Source organism: Lithobates pipiens, unplaced genomic scaffold, assembly GCF_037356315.1.
Source record: "Lithobates pipiens isolate NorthernLeopardFrog02 unplaced genomic scaffold, aLitPip1_a1.2 Scaffold_18, whole genome shotgun sequence".
In the NCBI taxonomy this organism is placed as follows: domain Eukaryota; kingdom Metazoa; phylum Chordata; class Amphibia; order Anura; family Ranidae; genus Lithobates; species Lithobates pipiens.
The window spans coordinates 3,817,705-3,832,698 of record NW_027507758.1 but is presented as its reverse complement, the minus strand read 5'-3'; the positions used below and the strand labels follow the sequence as shown (position 1 = coordinate 3,832,698).

General features: G+C 47.7%; 1 protein-coding gene across 4 annotated transcripts in view; it reads left to right on the top strand.

Annotated features, from left to right (window-relative positions):
• LOC143986952 (BRISC and BRCA1-A complex member 2) overlaps window positions 1-14,994 on the top strand; it is a 344,474-nt gene that overhangs the window by 301,963 nt on the left and 27,517 nt on the right. For all 4 annotated transcript variants that reach the window (XM_077485366.1, XM_077485368.1, XM_077485367.1 and 1 more), the window contains exon 11: window positions 2,524-2,677. In XM_077485366.1, the coding sequence (XP_077341492.1) occupies window positions 2,524-2,677 (154 nt within the window). The remainder of the gene's footprint in view (window positions 1-2,523; window positions 2,678-14,994) is intronic.

The following is a 14,994-nucleotide window of genomic DNA, read 5'->3' as shown; positions in this document are numbered from 1 at the left end:
ATTAACCACTATGTCCCGGTCGCTATAGCCGAAAGACGGCTACAGTGCTGCGCTCAATTGCTGGGAGGGCGTCCCTGGACATCCTCTTGTTTACTTCCTCCCTGCTTCCCGCCGCGTGCGCGCATCGGGGAAAATCTGTGTTGGCCATGTTCCTTGGACACGGCCAATCGCAGATCGTGCTAAATGGCCAATCACAGCAGCCATTTAGCACTCGATCGGAGTGTCCAATGAGAGATGATCTCCTATGTAAACATAGGAGATCATCTCTCATTGCTGGCTCTCCCTCCTCACACAGAGATCGCATGTGAGGAGGGAGAGGGACCTGCAGCGTAAGTGTTTGAACATAACACAGTGCCACACACATGCCCACCTGTCCCCAGTGCCACCTATCAGTGCCATCTGTCCCTAGTTCCACCTATTAGTGTCACCTGTCTCCACTGCCACCTGTCCCCAGTGCCATCTGTTATCAGTGTCACGTGTCGTCAGTGCCACCTGTCAGTGACATATGCCATCTGTTATTAATGTCACGTGTCATCACGTGTCATCAGTGCCACGTATTAGTGCCATCTGTCTTCAGTGCCACATCAGTGTCATGTGTCGTTGTCCTGGTGCTCCAGGGCCTTCAAAAGTGTAATAGGTAGTCAATGAGTTAGATGTGTAATTTATGCTCCCAGAACACATGACGGCGCTCCCTGCATGTTGGGCCTCTCTATGTGGCCAGGTTGTAAAAACACGTGAAGGTGCTCCCTGCATGTTGGGCCTCTCTATGTGGCCAGGCTGTGGAAACACGTGAAGGTGCTCCCTGCATGTTGGGCCTCTCTATGTGGCTAGGCTGTGGAAACACGTGAAGGTGCTCCCTGCATGTTGGGCCTCTCTATGTGACCAGGCTGTGAAAACACGTGAAGGTGCTCCCTGCATGTTGGGCCTCTCTATGTGGCCAGGCTGTGGAAACACGTGAAGGTGCTCCCTGCATGTTGGGCCTCTCTATGTGGCCAGGCTGTGGAAACACGTGAAGATGCTCCCTGCATGTTGGGCCTCTCTATGTGGCCAGGCTGTGGAAACACGTGTAGGTGCTCCCTGCATGTTGGGCCTCTCTATGTGGCCAGGCTGTGAAAGCACGTGAAGGTGCTCCCTGCATGTTGGGCCTCTCTATGTGGCCAGGCTGTGAAAACACGTGAAGGTGCTCCCTGCATGTTGGGCCTCTCTATGTGGCCAGGCTGTGGAAACACGTGAAGGCGCTCCCTGCATGTTGGGCCTCTCTATGTGGCTAGGCTGTGGAAAAGTCCCAATTCGTCGTAATACTCAGGAGGAGTAGCAGAATTTTTTTGGGGGTGTCATTTGTGGTATACACATGCCATGTGAGAGAAATAACCTATTACAATGCCAATTTTTTTATTTTTGTGGAAATAAAAAAAAATCTTCATTTTGCAAAGAATTTTGGGAAAAAATTCCAACACCAAAAATCTCACCATGCCTCTTACTAAATACCTTGGAATGTCTACTTTCCAAAAAGGGGTAATTTGGGGGGTATTTTTACTTTCCTGGCTTGCTCGGGTCGCAAGAATTCAGATAGGCCGTCAGGTGGGATCAATTTATTATGATTGGCACCACAACTTGTAGACTCTCTAACTTTCACACAGACCAAATAATATCCACTAATTTGGTTTTGTTTTTGTTTTTTTTACCAAAGAAACGTGGCAGTATAAATTGTGGCCAAAATATATGAAGAAAAAACAAAAGTGACTGAGGGGTGTACTTACTTTTGTGAGGCACTGTATATTCCCTGTGATAACAAAACAAATAAAGATTAAAAGGGACAGTGTCAAAGTAATAAATAAATAAAATGTAAGTGCCCTCCCATCCTAATGCGCAATTGTAAACGCACGCACACAAGCGGCGATCCCTCCCACACGTGTGAGGTATCATCCCGAACGTCGGATCATGGTCGGTAATTCTAGCAGCCGACCTTCTCTGTACATCAAAAGTGGTGACCTGTGAAGGCCTTTAAAGCGTCACCATAGTAAAATTTACATATTTAGTCGCCACTCCTCGAGCGGGCGCAATTTTAAAGCGTGACATGTTGGGTATCTATTTACTCGGCGTAACATCTTTTATATTTTACTAAACAATTGGGCATTGTATTGTGGTGTTTTTTTGGGGGGTTTTTTTTTGCATTAAAATTCAAAAAAGTGTATTTTTTTCCCCAAAAAATGTGTTTGAAAAACTGCTGCGCAAATACCGCATGACACAAAAAATAACACCCACCATATTATTCTCTAAGGCTTCTGCTAAATATATATATATAATGTTTGGGAGGGTTCTAAGTAATTTTCTAGCAAAAAGTACAGATTTTTTATATGCAAGCTAAAAGTACCAGAAAAGGGGTGGGGGGAAGGGGGGTCGAGGGGTGGGGGGAAGGGGGGTCGAGGGGTGGAGGGGGGTCAAGTGGTTTTTGAACAATGTTTTTGTTGTCTCTTGGTTGGTAATAACGTGTCCCGTAAATGTCTCTCTGTGTCTTCGCAGTTGACCTTCCTCTGTACTTCCCTCGGGATCAGCCCACCCTGACCTTTCAGTCCGTCTATCACTTCACCAACAGCGGGCAGCTCTACTCCCAGGCCCAGAAGAACTACCCCTACAGCCCCCGCTGGGACGGGAACGAGATGGCCAAGAGAGCCAAGTAAGTGTGACTCTGCCCCCTATCTCCTCCATATTGGTCAGCTCTTGTAGTCTCCGAGGATCCCATGAAGTCTGGAAGCTTTGTGTACCAATCGGGGGGGGAGGGGTGGGGGGAGTGGTGCGGTGTACCAATCGGGGGGGAGGGGTGGGGGGAGTGGTGCGGTGTAGCAATGGGGGGTTGGGGGGGGGGGGGGTGGTTCTTGTTGTCAGAGTTTACCAAATGGCTCAGGTTAGTGCAGGGGGCACAACGCAGAGGGGTAGTCGGGTGCCATGCTCTCCCGCTGGCACTGCCTGTCAGATAAGCCACGTTTCACAATGCCACGAGGACTGAAATTGAAGCGCCACACCACTGCTGAGAGTGGCATCCTTATTTCGTTAACCATTTGCTGACCGCCCCATAGCGGATTTACTGCTACAGGGTGACTGTTCTGTGCAGGATCATGTATATATATGTGTGCGATTCCGCACTTCCGGGTAGGGGGGGCGCGTGCCACTTCTGCCGTGATTAGTGCCAGCAGAAGGCGATCAGCGGGTGCCGGCCAATGGATGTCTGCCGTCACCCGCTGATCATCTAGGAGAGACACAGAACAGAGCTCTGCCTATGTAAACAATGCAGAGCTCTAGTCTGTCAGCAGGAATGTGATGGATTTTCTTTCCCTGCAAAGCACATCCCTAAGACCCCTTTCACACTGCGGTGGGGGGCTGGGGGCATTAGTGGTAAAGCAGAGCTGTTATAGCGGCGGTATTCAGCCGCTAGGGGGGGCGCCTTTAACCCTCGCTATCGGCCTAGGAGAAGGTTAATAGCGCCCGAAAAGCGCCGCTGTTGAATCACTTTGCAGGCACTTCATCAGCGGTGCCCCTTCATTTCAATGGGTAGGGAGCGCTATATACACCGCTCCCGCAGCGCCCCAAAGATGCTGCTTGCAGCACTTTTTTTTTTTCCTGTCCTGCAAGCGCACCGCCCCAATGTGACAGAACAGGGACATTCACACTGGGGCTGCAGAAGAGGCAGTTTACAGGCGCTTTTCAGGGCCTATTTTTAGTGCAAAAATGCCTGAAAAAAACACCTTCAGTGTGAAAGGGGTCTTAGTAAAAGCAGCTCACTATGAACGCATGAACACCAGCTAGGCACTCATGTAACCCTTTGAACGCTCCTGATGTTAACCCCTTTGCAGCCAGTGTCATTAGTACAGTGACAGTGCATTTTTTTTTTTTTTAAGCACTGATCACTGTGTTCGTGTCACTGGTTCCCACAAAGTGTCAGTCAGTGTCAGACTGTCCGCCGCAATATCACAGCCCCACTAGAAGTCGCTGATCGCCGCCATTACTAGCATAAGAGTAGAAATGTAAAAAAAAAAAAATATATATATATATATATTTTGTGTATATATATATATACATATATATATATATATATATACATATATATATTTTTTTTGTGTGTATATATATATATATATATATACATTATGTATTTTATTTTTTTCAACATTGTCGATCATATTTTCGTCTATAGAGCAAACAAAATAAAATAAAAAAGCAGCGGCGGTCAAATATCACCAATAGAAAGCTCTATTAGTGGGGAAAAAAGGACATATATATTTTTTTGGCGATACAACGTTGCACGACCGCACAATCGTCAGTTAAATTAACACAGTGCCTTATCACTAAAATGGGCCTAGTAATGAAGGGGAAGGGGGGGTAAATCTTCCAGAAGTCAAGTGAATAAAAGTCAGGGTTACAATCCGAAAAAGTATCCAAATTTATTTCTGGGGTCAAAGTGCCTAAAGCGGTCTAACAACAATATATATGCAAAGCCACGTATCACATTAATGGACCTATAAGAAGAAGGAGGTAGAAGTGGGCGGAGTCAAGCTCACGTCTTACAGGAAAAAAAAAAAAAGCAGACTTAAATGAAACTTCAGCCACCAATTCCTGGGAATCTGCTGATTTTGCACATTTTTTATATAGGAGATAAAGTAGAACTACAGGCAAAACTTTTTCTTCAGTTTAGATAGAGCAGCGAAGGGCCACAACCCCCCCGCAGAGCTTCCCCTCCATCCGTGTCCCGATGGCGAGACTTCCCTTCACTTCACACCAGGGCTGGAAAGAGCAGGAGAAGATTTCTATACCAATCTGATATGGGCACGTTATCCCCTCCATGTGGTCGTAATTAAATCCAAATAATAAAATGTAAAGGGAGTGACAAAGTGATTACAGAAGAGTGAGAAGACGAGTGCGATTTACTAAAGAAGAAAAAAAAAGAGGAGAGAATCGCACTCGTGTTCTCACTCTTCTGTAATCATTTTCTCACTCCCTTTACATTTTATTATTTGGATTTAATTACGACCACATGGAGGGGATATTGTATCCATATCAGATTAATATGGAAATCTTCTGTTCTTTCTAGCCCTGATGAAGGGGGGCGTTTGGACCCCTGAAACATGTTGGATACTTTTTTCCATTGTACCCCTGACTTTTCATTGAATAAAGTTGTATCCGGTCCTCCTACCAGTGGTGTGACGCTTCAATTTCAATCTCCGTTACATTTGACTACAAGCCAAGGAGAATGTGGAGATCCTCCGGGGTGTAGAAGCCACCTGCCCAGGAACCAGATCATTTACACCACGGGGTCTCCGCTTTACTTTCTTTGATCTGGACCTTGGGGCACTATTTTCATTCACTGATACCAACAATGAGGCACAGTTCCTCCCAATGACACCAACAATGGGGCTCAGTGACACCAATGATGGGGCACAATTACTCCCACTGACGCCAATGATGGGGCACTATTCCTCCCACTGATACCAATGATGGGGCACTATTCCTCCCACTGACACCAATGATGGGGCACTATTCCTCCCACTGATACCAATGATGGGGCACTATTCCTCCCACTGATACCAATGATGGGGCACAATTACTCCCACTGACGCCAATGATGGGGCACTATTCCTCCCACTGATACCAATGATGGGACACTATTCCTCCCACTGACACCAATGATGGGGCACTATTCCTCCCACTGATACCAATGATGGGGCACTATTCCTCCCACTGACACCAATGATGGGGCACTATTCCTCCCACTGACACCAATGATGGGGCACTATTCCTCCCACTGATACCAATGATGGGGCACTATTCCTCCCACTGACACCAATGATGGGGCACTATTCCTCCCACTGATACCAATGATGGGGCACTATTCCTCCCACTGACACCAATGATGGGGCACTATTCCTCCCACTGATACCAATGATGGGGCACTATTCCTCTCACTGACACCAATGATGGGGCACTATTCCTCCCACTGATACCAATGATGGGGCACTATTCCTCCCACTGACACCAATGATGGGGCACTATTCCTCCCACTGATACCAATGATGGGGCACTATTCCTCCCACTGACACCAATGATGGGGCACTATTCCTCCCACTCATACCAATGATGGGGCACTATTCCTCCCACTGATACCAATGATGGGGCACTATTCCTCCCACTGATACCAATTATGGGGCACTATTCCTCCCACTGATACCAATGATGGGGCACTATTCCTCCCACTGATACCAATGATGGGGCACCATTCTTCCCACTGACACCAATGATGGGGGACTATTCCTCCCACTGATACCAATGATGGGGCACTATTCCTCCCACTGATACCAATGATGGGGCACTATTCTTCCCACTGACACCAATGATGGGGCACTATTCCTCCCACTGACACCAATGATGGGGCACTATTCCTTCCACTGACACCAATGATGGGGCACTATTCCTTCCGCTGACAACAAAAATTGGGCCCTTTTCCTCCCACTGACACCAATGATGGGGCACTATTCCTTCCACTGACACCAATGATGGGGCACTATTCCTCCCACTGATACCAATGATGGGACACCATTCTTCCCACTGACACCAATGATGGGGCACTATTCCTCCCACTGATACCAATGATGGGGCACTATTCCTCCCACTGATACCAATGATGGGGCACTATTCTTCCCACTGACACCAATGATGGGGCACTATTCCTCCCACTGATACCAATGATGGGGCACTATTCCTCCCACTGATACCAATGATGGGGCACTATTCTTCCCACTGACACCAATGATGGGGCACTATTCCTCCCACTGATACCAATGATGGGGCACTATTCCTCCCACTGATACCAATGATGGGGCACTATTCTTCCCACTGACACCAATGATGGGGCACTATTCCTCCCACTGATACCAATGATGGGGCACTATTCCCCCCACTGATACCAATGATGGGGCACTATTCCTCCCACTGATACCAATGATGGGGCACTATTCCCCCCACTGATACCAATGATGGGGCACTATTCCTCCCACTGACACCAATGATGGGGCACTATTCTTCCCACTGACACCAATGATGGGGCACTATTCCTTCCGCTGACAACAAAAATTGGGCACTATTCCTCCCACTGATACCAATGATGGGGCACTATTCCTCCCACTGATACCAATGATGGGGCACTATTCTTCCCACTGACACCAATGATGGGGCACTATTCCTCCCACTGATACCAATGATGGGGCACTATTCCCCCCACTGATACCAATGATGGGGCACTATTCCCCCCACTGATACCAATGATGGGGCACTATTCCTCCCACTGACACCAATGATGGGGCACTATTCCTCCCACTGATACCAATGATGGGGCACTATTCCCCCCACTGATACCAATGATGGGGCACTATTCCTCCCACTGACACCAATGATGGGGCACTATTCTTCCCACTGACACCAATGATGGGGCACTATTCCTCCCACTGATACCAATGATGGGGCACTATTCCCCCCACTGATACCAATGATGGGGCACTATTCCTCCCACTGACACCAATGATGGGGCACTATTCCTCCCACTGATACCAATGATGGGGCACTATTCCCCCCACTGATACCAATGATGGGGCACTATTCCTCCCACTGACACCAATGATGGGGCACTATTCCTCCCACTGATACCAATGATGGGGCACTATTCCCCCCACTGATACCAATGATGGGGCACTATTCCCCCCACTGACACCAATGATGGGGCACTATTCCTTCCACTGACACCAATGATGGGGCACTATTCCTTCCACTGACACCAATGATGGGGCACTATTCCTCCCACTGACACCAATGATGGGGCACTATTCCTCCCACTGACACCAAAGATGGGGCATTGTTTATTCCCACTGATGTCAAGACCTTTTCTACTTGTAGTGGCTACAGTTTGCCCCCCCCCCCCTGTTAAGTCCGAAGGACAGTAAACTGGCCATTTGTTTAGAAAGTTTGGAGACCCCTGATTTCCACCAACATCGATACCTTAAGATAACAATACCAGTAAGATAATCCTCTGGGTCCAGCGCTATCTTTCCACTTTTCTCAGCATTTCACAATGTGGGATGGAAATCTATATTGTAGAGCAGAGCAGCTCTTTTTATGCAGCTTTTAGGTACCAAAAGGGTCTTCAGAAAAGTTTGAGTAAAATCAAGGAGTTTAGATGAGACAAGAATGCCACGCCAAGGGTTTTAGGGTCCAAAACTTTTTTATTTTTATAAAATCCAATATTAAGAAACCCAACGTGTTTCGGAGGTTTGTAAAGTCCTTCATCAGGGTGCGAAATTCTGTTTTTGATGAAAGATTGGCAGACTTGGAGGACTGTGGATGTTTCGGGTGTAGAGATTGTTCCTTCTTCTGAAGATGGCTTCACCAGCTCCATAACCAACAGAAGAAGGAGCCGTCTCTACACCTCAACTCTCCAAAATCTCCCGAGTCGGCCGATCTTCCATCCCAAACAGCATCTCAAGTCATGATGAGAAGGGTCATGTACAAACCTCTGAGAGGCCTTTGACTTTCTTCTTCTGAATTGAATGAAATGTAAACTTCTGGACTGTAAAACCTTTGATGTAGCGCTCTTCTCTCTTATCTCCACCATAAACACAATGCCTTCTATATACCGGCCTCCTCCTTACCACTTGGCACTCGTGTGTTACTGTTCGTCCCGAGTTCCATGGTGAGGGTTTCCTCCTCACCGATCAGGGGTCCGTGGTGTTCATTGCTTAACACATTCCTCATTGAGGATTCCTATGAGGGGCCTGGCACTAACCCTGGAGGTCAGAGGACATATAGAGGAGGAGGGGAGGAGAGGGTCACACGCTGGTCACGTTTTTCCTGCTTTACTTCATGTTACCGGACTTGGTCAGTCCGTAGCACAGGATCCCAGAATCTATTAAAAAAAAAAACTGAATAATTTCACCAAGCTGGAACAAATACGTCAGACCGATCGTATTTAAAACTTGAATCCTAGCTTCCTGACTTCTTCCCCATTGGGAAGATTTCCCTACTTCCTGTACCAGTGGCAACAGAGCGAGCTATTCGGTTAATCAGAGACATACCTAGAACCTTCAGAGCCCCCCCCCCCTCCGGTGCAAGAAACCATGGTGGACCCCTCTGCCCCGGGTCTTTCCCACTGATCCTGGGGCCCTTTACTCACACTGTGGGACCCTTTTGCACGTTCTCTCCACGGTGGCGGTACTTTGGTGGTAGTTCCTGGTAGTTCCACCACTGGTGACCGTAGTTTATTTATTTCTTTATTTTATGTTTATTTTTTTGTTTGCCATTTTATTTTTTTTACAATTATCAGGGGTCTAAATAGAAAACTTTGCTATTGACCCCTTTCCCGCCGAGCGTACGCAGATGTGCATACTCGGCTTCCGGGGGTTATACCGGGATTATGCCCACCCCCCGCATGCATCATCCCGGTACCGTTTTTCAGAGCGGGCGATTAGCTTTCCAGCTATAACAACCGATGCGGCTAAAAGCCGCTCAGCTGTTATGCCGGAGGAGCGGGAGGGGACGTCAGGAAGAGGCCCTTGTCCTCATCAACATGGGGACAAGGTGCTTTGGGGTGCCTTGGGGAAGGGGGGGGCTGCGCGGCCCCCCCACCCCGAAGCACCTTGTCCCCATGTTGATGAGGACAAGAGCCTCTTCTCGACAACCCTGGCCGTTGGTTGTCGGGAAGCATCCTCTGGGACTGTGACATCATAATGGGCGGGGACATCATCGGGCGATGTCCCTATATAAGTCGCAGCACCCGCTTCCCTGTCATTGTGAGCAGAGACAGCGATGAGACCCTTCCCCAAGGCACCCCCCATGTTGAGGGCACGCGGCCTGGTACGGCTCAGGGGGGGGGGGGGGGGCGCTCGCTCGTCCCCACCCCCTTTCCTGGCCGGCCGGGTAGCATGCTCGGATAAGGGTCTGGTATGGATCTGGGGGGGACCCCCACGCCGTTTTTCCAGCGTAGGGGGTTCCCCTTAGAATCCATACCAGACCTAAGGGCCTGGAATGCTCTCGGAGGGGGAACCCACGCCAAATTTTTATAATAAATTTGGTGTGGATTTCCCTCTCGAGAGCTGATAATTCTGTGAGAGTCGCCTCCGTATAGACGGAGATCCGACTTGGAGGCGACCTCCATTGAAATCAATGGGTACCGGTCGCCTACAAGTCGGATTGAAGTAGTACAGGAACCTTTTCTGAAGTCGGAGTGACTTCAGTAGTGTGCATTAAGACGGCTCTCATTCACTTACATTGATTTCTACATGTTGTCTGACCTGAGGCGACTAGGGGCGACCTGAGGCGACTAGGGGCGACCTGAGGTCGGATCGGAGTCGCCCCTGTGTGAACCGGCTCTTAGGCCTTGGTCGTTGCTGCTACGACTAAAGCCTAAGTGACTGAAACGCGTACGTTTTCTATTGGCTGGATTTTAGCCTTTGGTTTCAATAAATGGATATTCAATAGCAGATTTCCATCATGGTTTGGACTTTCCATTTAGACGGAGTCTATCACAAGGCTTACAGAGGCTTCAGCATTGGCGTTCCTCACCGCTCAGGATTGGGTATGGTGGTAAAGCACGGCTCACCATTTTTTTTTTGTTGGGTACATTTTGAAGGGGTATTGGATTAGATAGCGGCTCAGCTAGCCGGACTTATAGAAGAGTTCTGGAAGTCAGAGGGAGGGGAGTAGAGGAGCCAGTGATGGGCGAGGAGCGGCCCGCGGAGATTGTACTCCTCATATATCACCAATGACAGCTCCGGTGCCTCCGTCCACATTTCCCGAGACATGGAAGATCTGCTGTGTGATTTATGATGGTGGCTGTAAGGTATATAGTGGATATATAGTGTGTATATAGTGTGTATATAGTGTGTATATAGGTATATAGTATGATATATAGGTATATAGCATTATATATAGGTATATAGTGTGTATATATGTATATAGTGTGTATATAGGTATATAGTATGATATATAGGTATATAGCGTGATATATAGGTATATAGTGTGTATATAGGTATATAGTGTGTGTATATAGGTATATAGCGTGATATATAGGTATATCGTGTGTGTATATAGGTATATAGTGTGATATATAGGTATATAGTGTGTATATAGGTATATAGTATGATATATAGGTATATAGCGTGATATATAGGTATATAGCGTGATATATAGGTATATAGTGTGAATATAGGTATATAGTGTGTGTATATAGGTATATAGTGTGAATATAGGTATATAGTGTGTGTATATAGGTATATAGTGTGTATATATAGGTATATAGTGTGATATATAGGTATATAGTGTGTATATATAGGTATATAGTGTGATATATAGGTATATAGTGTGTATATAGGTATATAGTATGATATATAGGTATATAGCATGATATATAGGTATAGTGTGTGTATATAGGTATATAGTGTGTGTATATAGGTATATAGTGTGTGTATATAGGTATATAGTGTGTGTATATAGTGTGATATATAGGTATATAGTGTGTATATAGTATGATATATAGGTATATAGCGTGAATATAGGTATATAGTGTGTGTATATAGGTATATAGTGTGAATATAGGTATATAGTGTGTGTATATAGGTATATAGTGTGAATATAGGTATATAGTGTGTGTATATAGGTATATAGTGTGTATATATAGGTATATAGTGTGTGTATATGCTCTGAGAATATAGAACACATGGAACATACTGTACTTCTCAACCTAGAAATTGCATTATTGCTTCTGAGAATGTTATTTACGCGTTTTACCACTTCATTACCATCAATGTGTGGAAAGAGCAAAACTTCACCACATCAACTGTCTCTCTACTTCCAGATATGGAGGCTTCAGGAAAGATGTTTTTAGGCCTTCGCCATGTCTACCTTAAAATGATAGGAAGGATTCCTGGTTTATGAACACTGATGGGAAGGGTTCCTGCACATTGTGGAGGGTCATTCTGCACTCTTTCGGGAAGGGTTCCTGCACATTGTGAAGGGTCATTCTGCACTCTTTCGGGAAGGGTTCCTGCACACTGTGGAGGGTCATTCTGCACTCTTTCGGGAAGGGTTCCTGCACATTGTGAAGGGTCATTCTGCACTCTTTCGGGAAGGGTTCCTGCACATTGTGAAGGGTCATTCTGCACTCTTTCGGGAAGGGTTCCTGCACAATGTGAAGGGTCATTCTGCACTCTTTCGGGAAGGGTTCCTGCACAATGTGAAGGGTCATTCTGCACTCTTTCGGGAAGGGTTCCTGCACATTGTGAAGGGTCATTCTGCACTCTTTCGGGAAGGGTTCCTGCACAATGTGAAGGGTCATTCTGCACTCTTTCGGGAAGGGTTCCTGCACATTGTAGAGGGTCATTCTGCACTCTTTCGGGAAGGGTTCCTGCACAATGTGAAGGGTCATTCTGCACTCTTTCGGGAAGGGTTCCTGCACAATGTGAAGGGTCATTCTGCACTCTTTCGGGAAGGGTTCCTGCACACCGTGAAGGGTCATTCTGCACTCTTTCGGGAAGGGTTCCTGCACAATGTGAAGGGTCATTCTGCACTCTTTCGGGAAGGGTTCCTGCACACTGTGGAGGGTCATTCTGCACTCTTTTGGGAAGGGTTCCTGCACACTGTGGAGGGTCATTCTGCACTCTTTCGGGAAGGGTTCCTGCACACCGTGAAGGGTCATTCTGCACTCTTTCGGGAAGGGTTCCTGCACAATGTGAAGGGTCATTCTGCACTCTTTCGGGAAGGGTTCCTGCACAAAGTGAAGGGTCATTCTGCACTCTTTCGGGAAGGGTTCCTGCACACCGTGAAGGGTCATTCTGCACTCTTTCGGGAAGGGTTCCTGCACAATGTGAAGGGTCATTCTGCACTCTTTCGGGAAGGGTTCCTGCACAATGTGAAGGGTCATTCTGCACTCTTTCGGGAAGGGTTCCTGCACACTGTGAAGGGTCATTCTGCACTCTTTCGGGAAGGGTTCCTGCACACTGTGAAGGGTCATTCTGCACACTGAGAAGGGTTCCTGCACACTGTGAAGGGTCATTCTGCACACTGAGAAGGGTTCCTGCACATTTTGGACAGGCAATCTGATGGAGGGTGTCCTGTTTAGCAGCAAATATTCACTTCTTTTATTTGATAATGTGTAAAATATGGGGGTGTAACCTGGGAGGAGCATTTGAGGTCAGATTGGTCGCAGAGCTGGCGTGATTTGTATGGGGTGTGCCCAAAAAATGGGCAATGGGGGGGGGGGCTGTACATAGTAATAAAGTTGCCTTTTTTATTTCTGGGGAAACGCGTAGAGCGATGCCGGGGGCAGCACACGTTATGAATCCGGCGATCTGCATTACCTGGATCTGGACTCGGCTGTTGTAGCGTTACACTGGATGATGCAGGGAGGTCAGAGGTCAGCGTATGGGCGGCGGCGGCGGCGGCTAAATACCAGAATTTTCCGCTCTGCCAACAAGATCCATGAAAGCATTTCTGAAATACTTCATGTCACTGCGAGCTGTCAGTGTGCTCCTCACACCAGTCACTCTAAGGATGGGAACCTGGTGTAGTATATACCGTATACCGACCACAAGTGCCGCAGAAGAGAATTCCAAACACCTGCTGCACTTCATGATCAAAGATGGCCAATCCACCATTGCCCATTTCCCTGGCACAGTGTATAGAGGAAGTTATACCCGTCATGGGTCATCAGATTAAAGCTGCCGTCTTTCCGGATATCCTAGACCCCCTTGTCTACAGCGGTGGTCTCCAAGCTGCGAGCCCGGGGCCAAATTCAGCCCTTTGTTGCCTTTATCTTACCCTTGTGGCACTAATTCTTCTACTGACACCAATGATGGGGCACTATTCCCCCCACTGACACCAATGATGGGGCACTATTCCCCCCACTGACACCAATGATGGGGCACTATTCCTCCCACTGACACCAATGATGGGGCACTATTCCTCCCACTGACACCAATGATGGGGCACTATTCCTCCCACTGACACCAATGATGGGGCACTATTCCTCCCACTGACACCAATGATGGGGCACTATTCCTCCCACTGACACCAATGATGGGGCACTATTCCTCCCACTGACACCAATGATGGGGCACTATTCCTCCCATTGACACCAATGATGGGGCACTATTCCTCCCATTGACACCAATGATGGGGCACTATTCCTCCCACTGACACCAATGATGGGGCACTATTCCTCCCATTGACACCAATGATGGGGCACTATTCCTCCCATTGACACCAATGATGGGGCACTATTCCTCCCACTGACACCAATGATGGGGCACTATTCCTCCCACTGACACCAATGATGGGGCACTATTCCTCCCATTGACACCAATGATGGGGCACTATTCCTCCCACTGACACCAATGATGGGGCACTATTCTTCCCACTGATACCAATGATGGGGCACTATTCCTCCCACTGATACCAATGATGGGACACTGTTCCTCCCACTGATACCAATGACGGGGCACTATTCCTCTCACTGACACCAATGATGGGGCACTATTCCTCCCACTGACACCAATGACGGGGCACTATTCCTCTCACTGACACCAATGATGGGGCACTATTCCTCCCACTGACACCAATGATGGGGCACTATTCCTCCCACTGATACCAATGATGGGGCACTATTCCTCCCACTCACACCAATGATGGGACACTATTCCTCCCACTGACACCAATGATGGGGCACTATTCCTCCCACTGACACCAATGATGGGGCACTATTCCTCCCACTGATACCAATGATGGGGCACTATTCCCCCCACTGATACCAATGATGGGGCACTATTCCTCCCACTGATACAAATGATGGGACACTATTCCTCCCACTGACACCAATGATGGGGCACTATTCCTCCCACTGATACCAATGATGGGGCACTATTCCTCCCACTGATACCAATGATGGGGCACTATTCCTCCCAC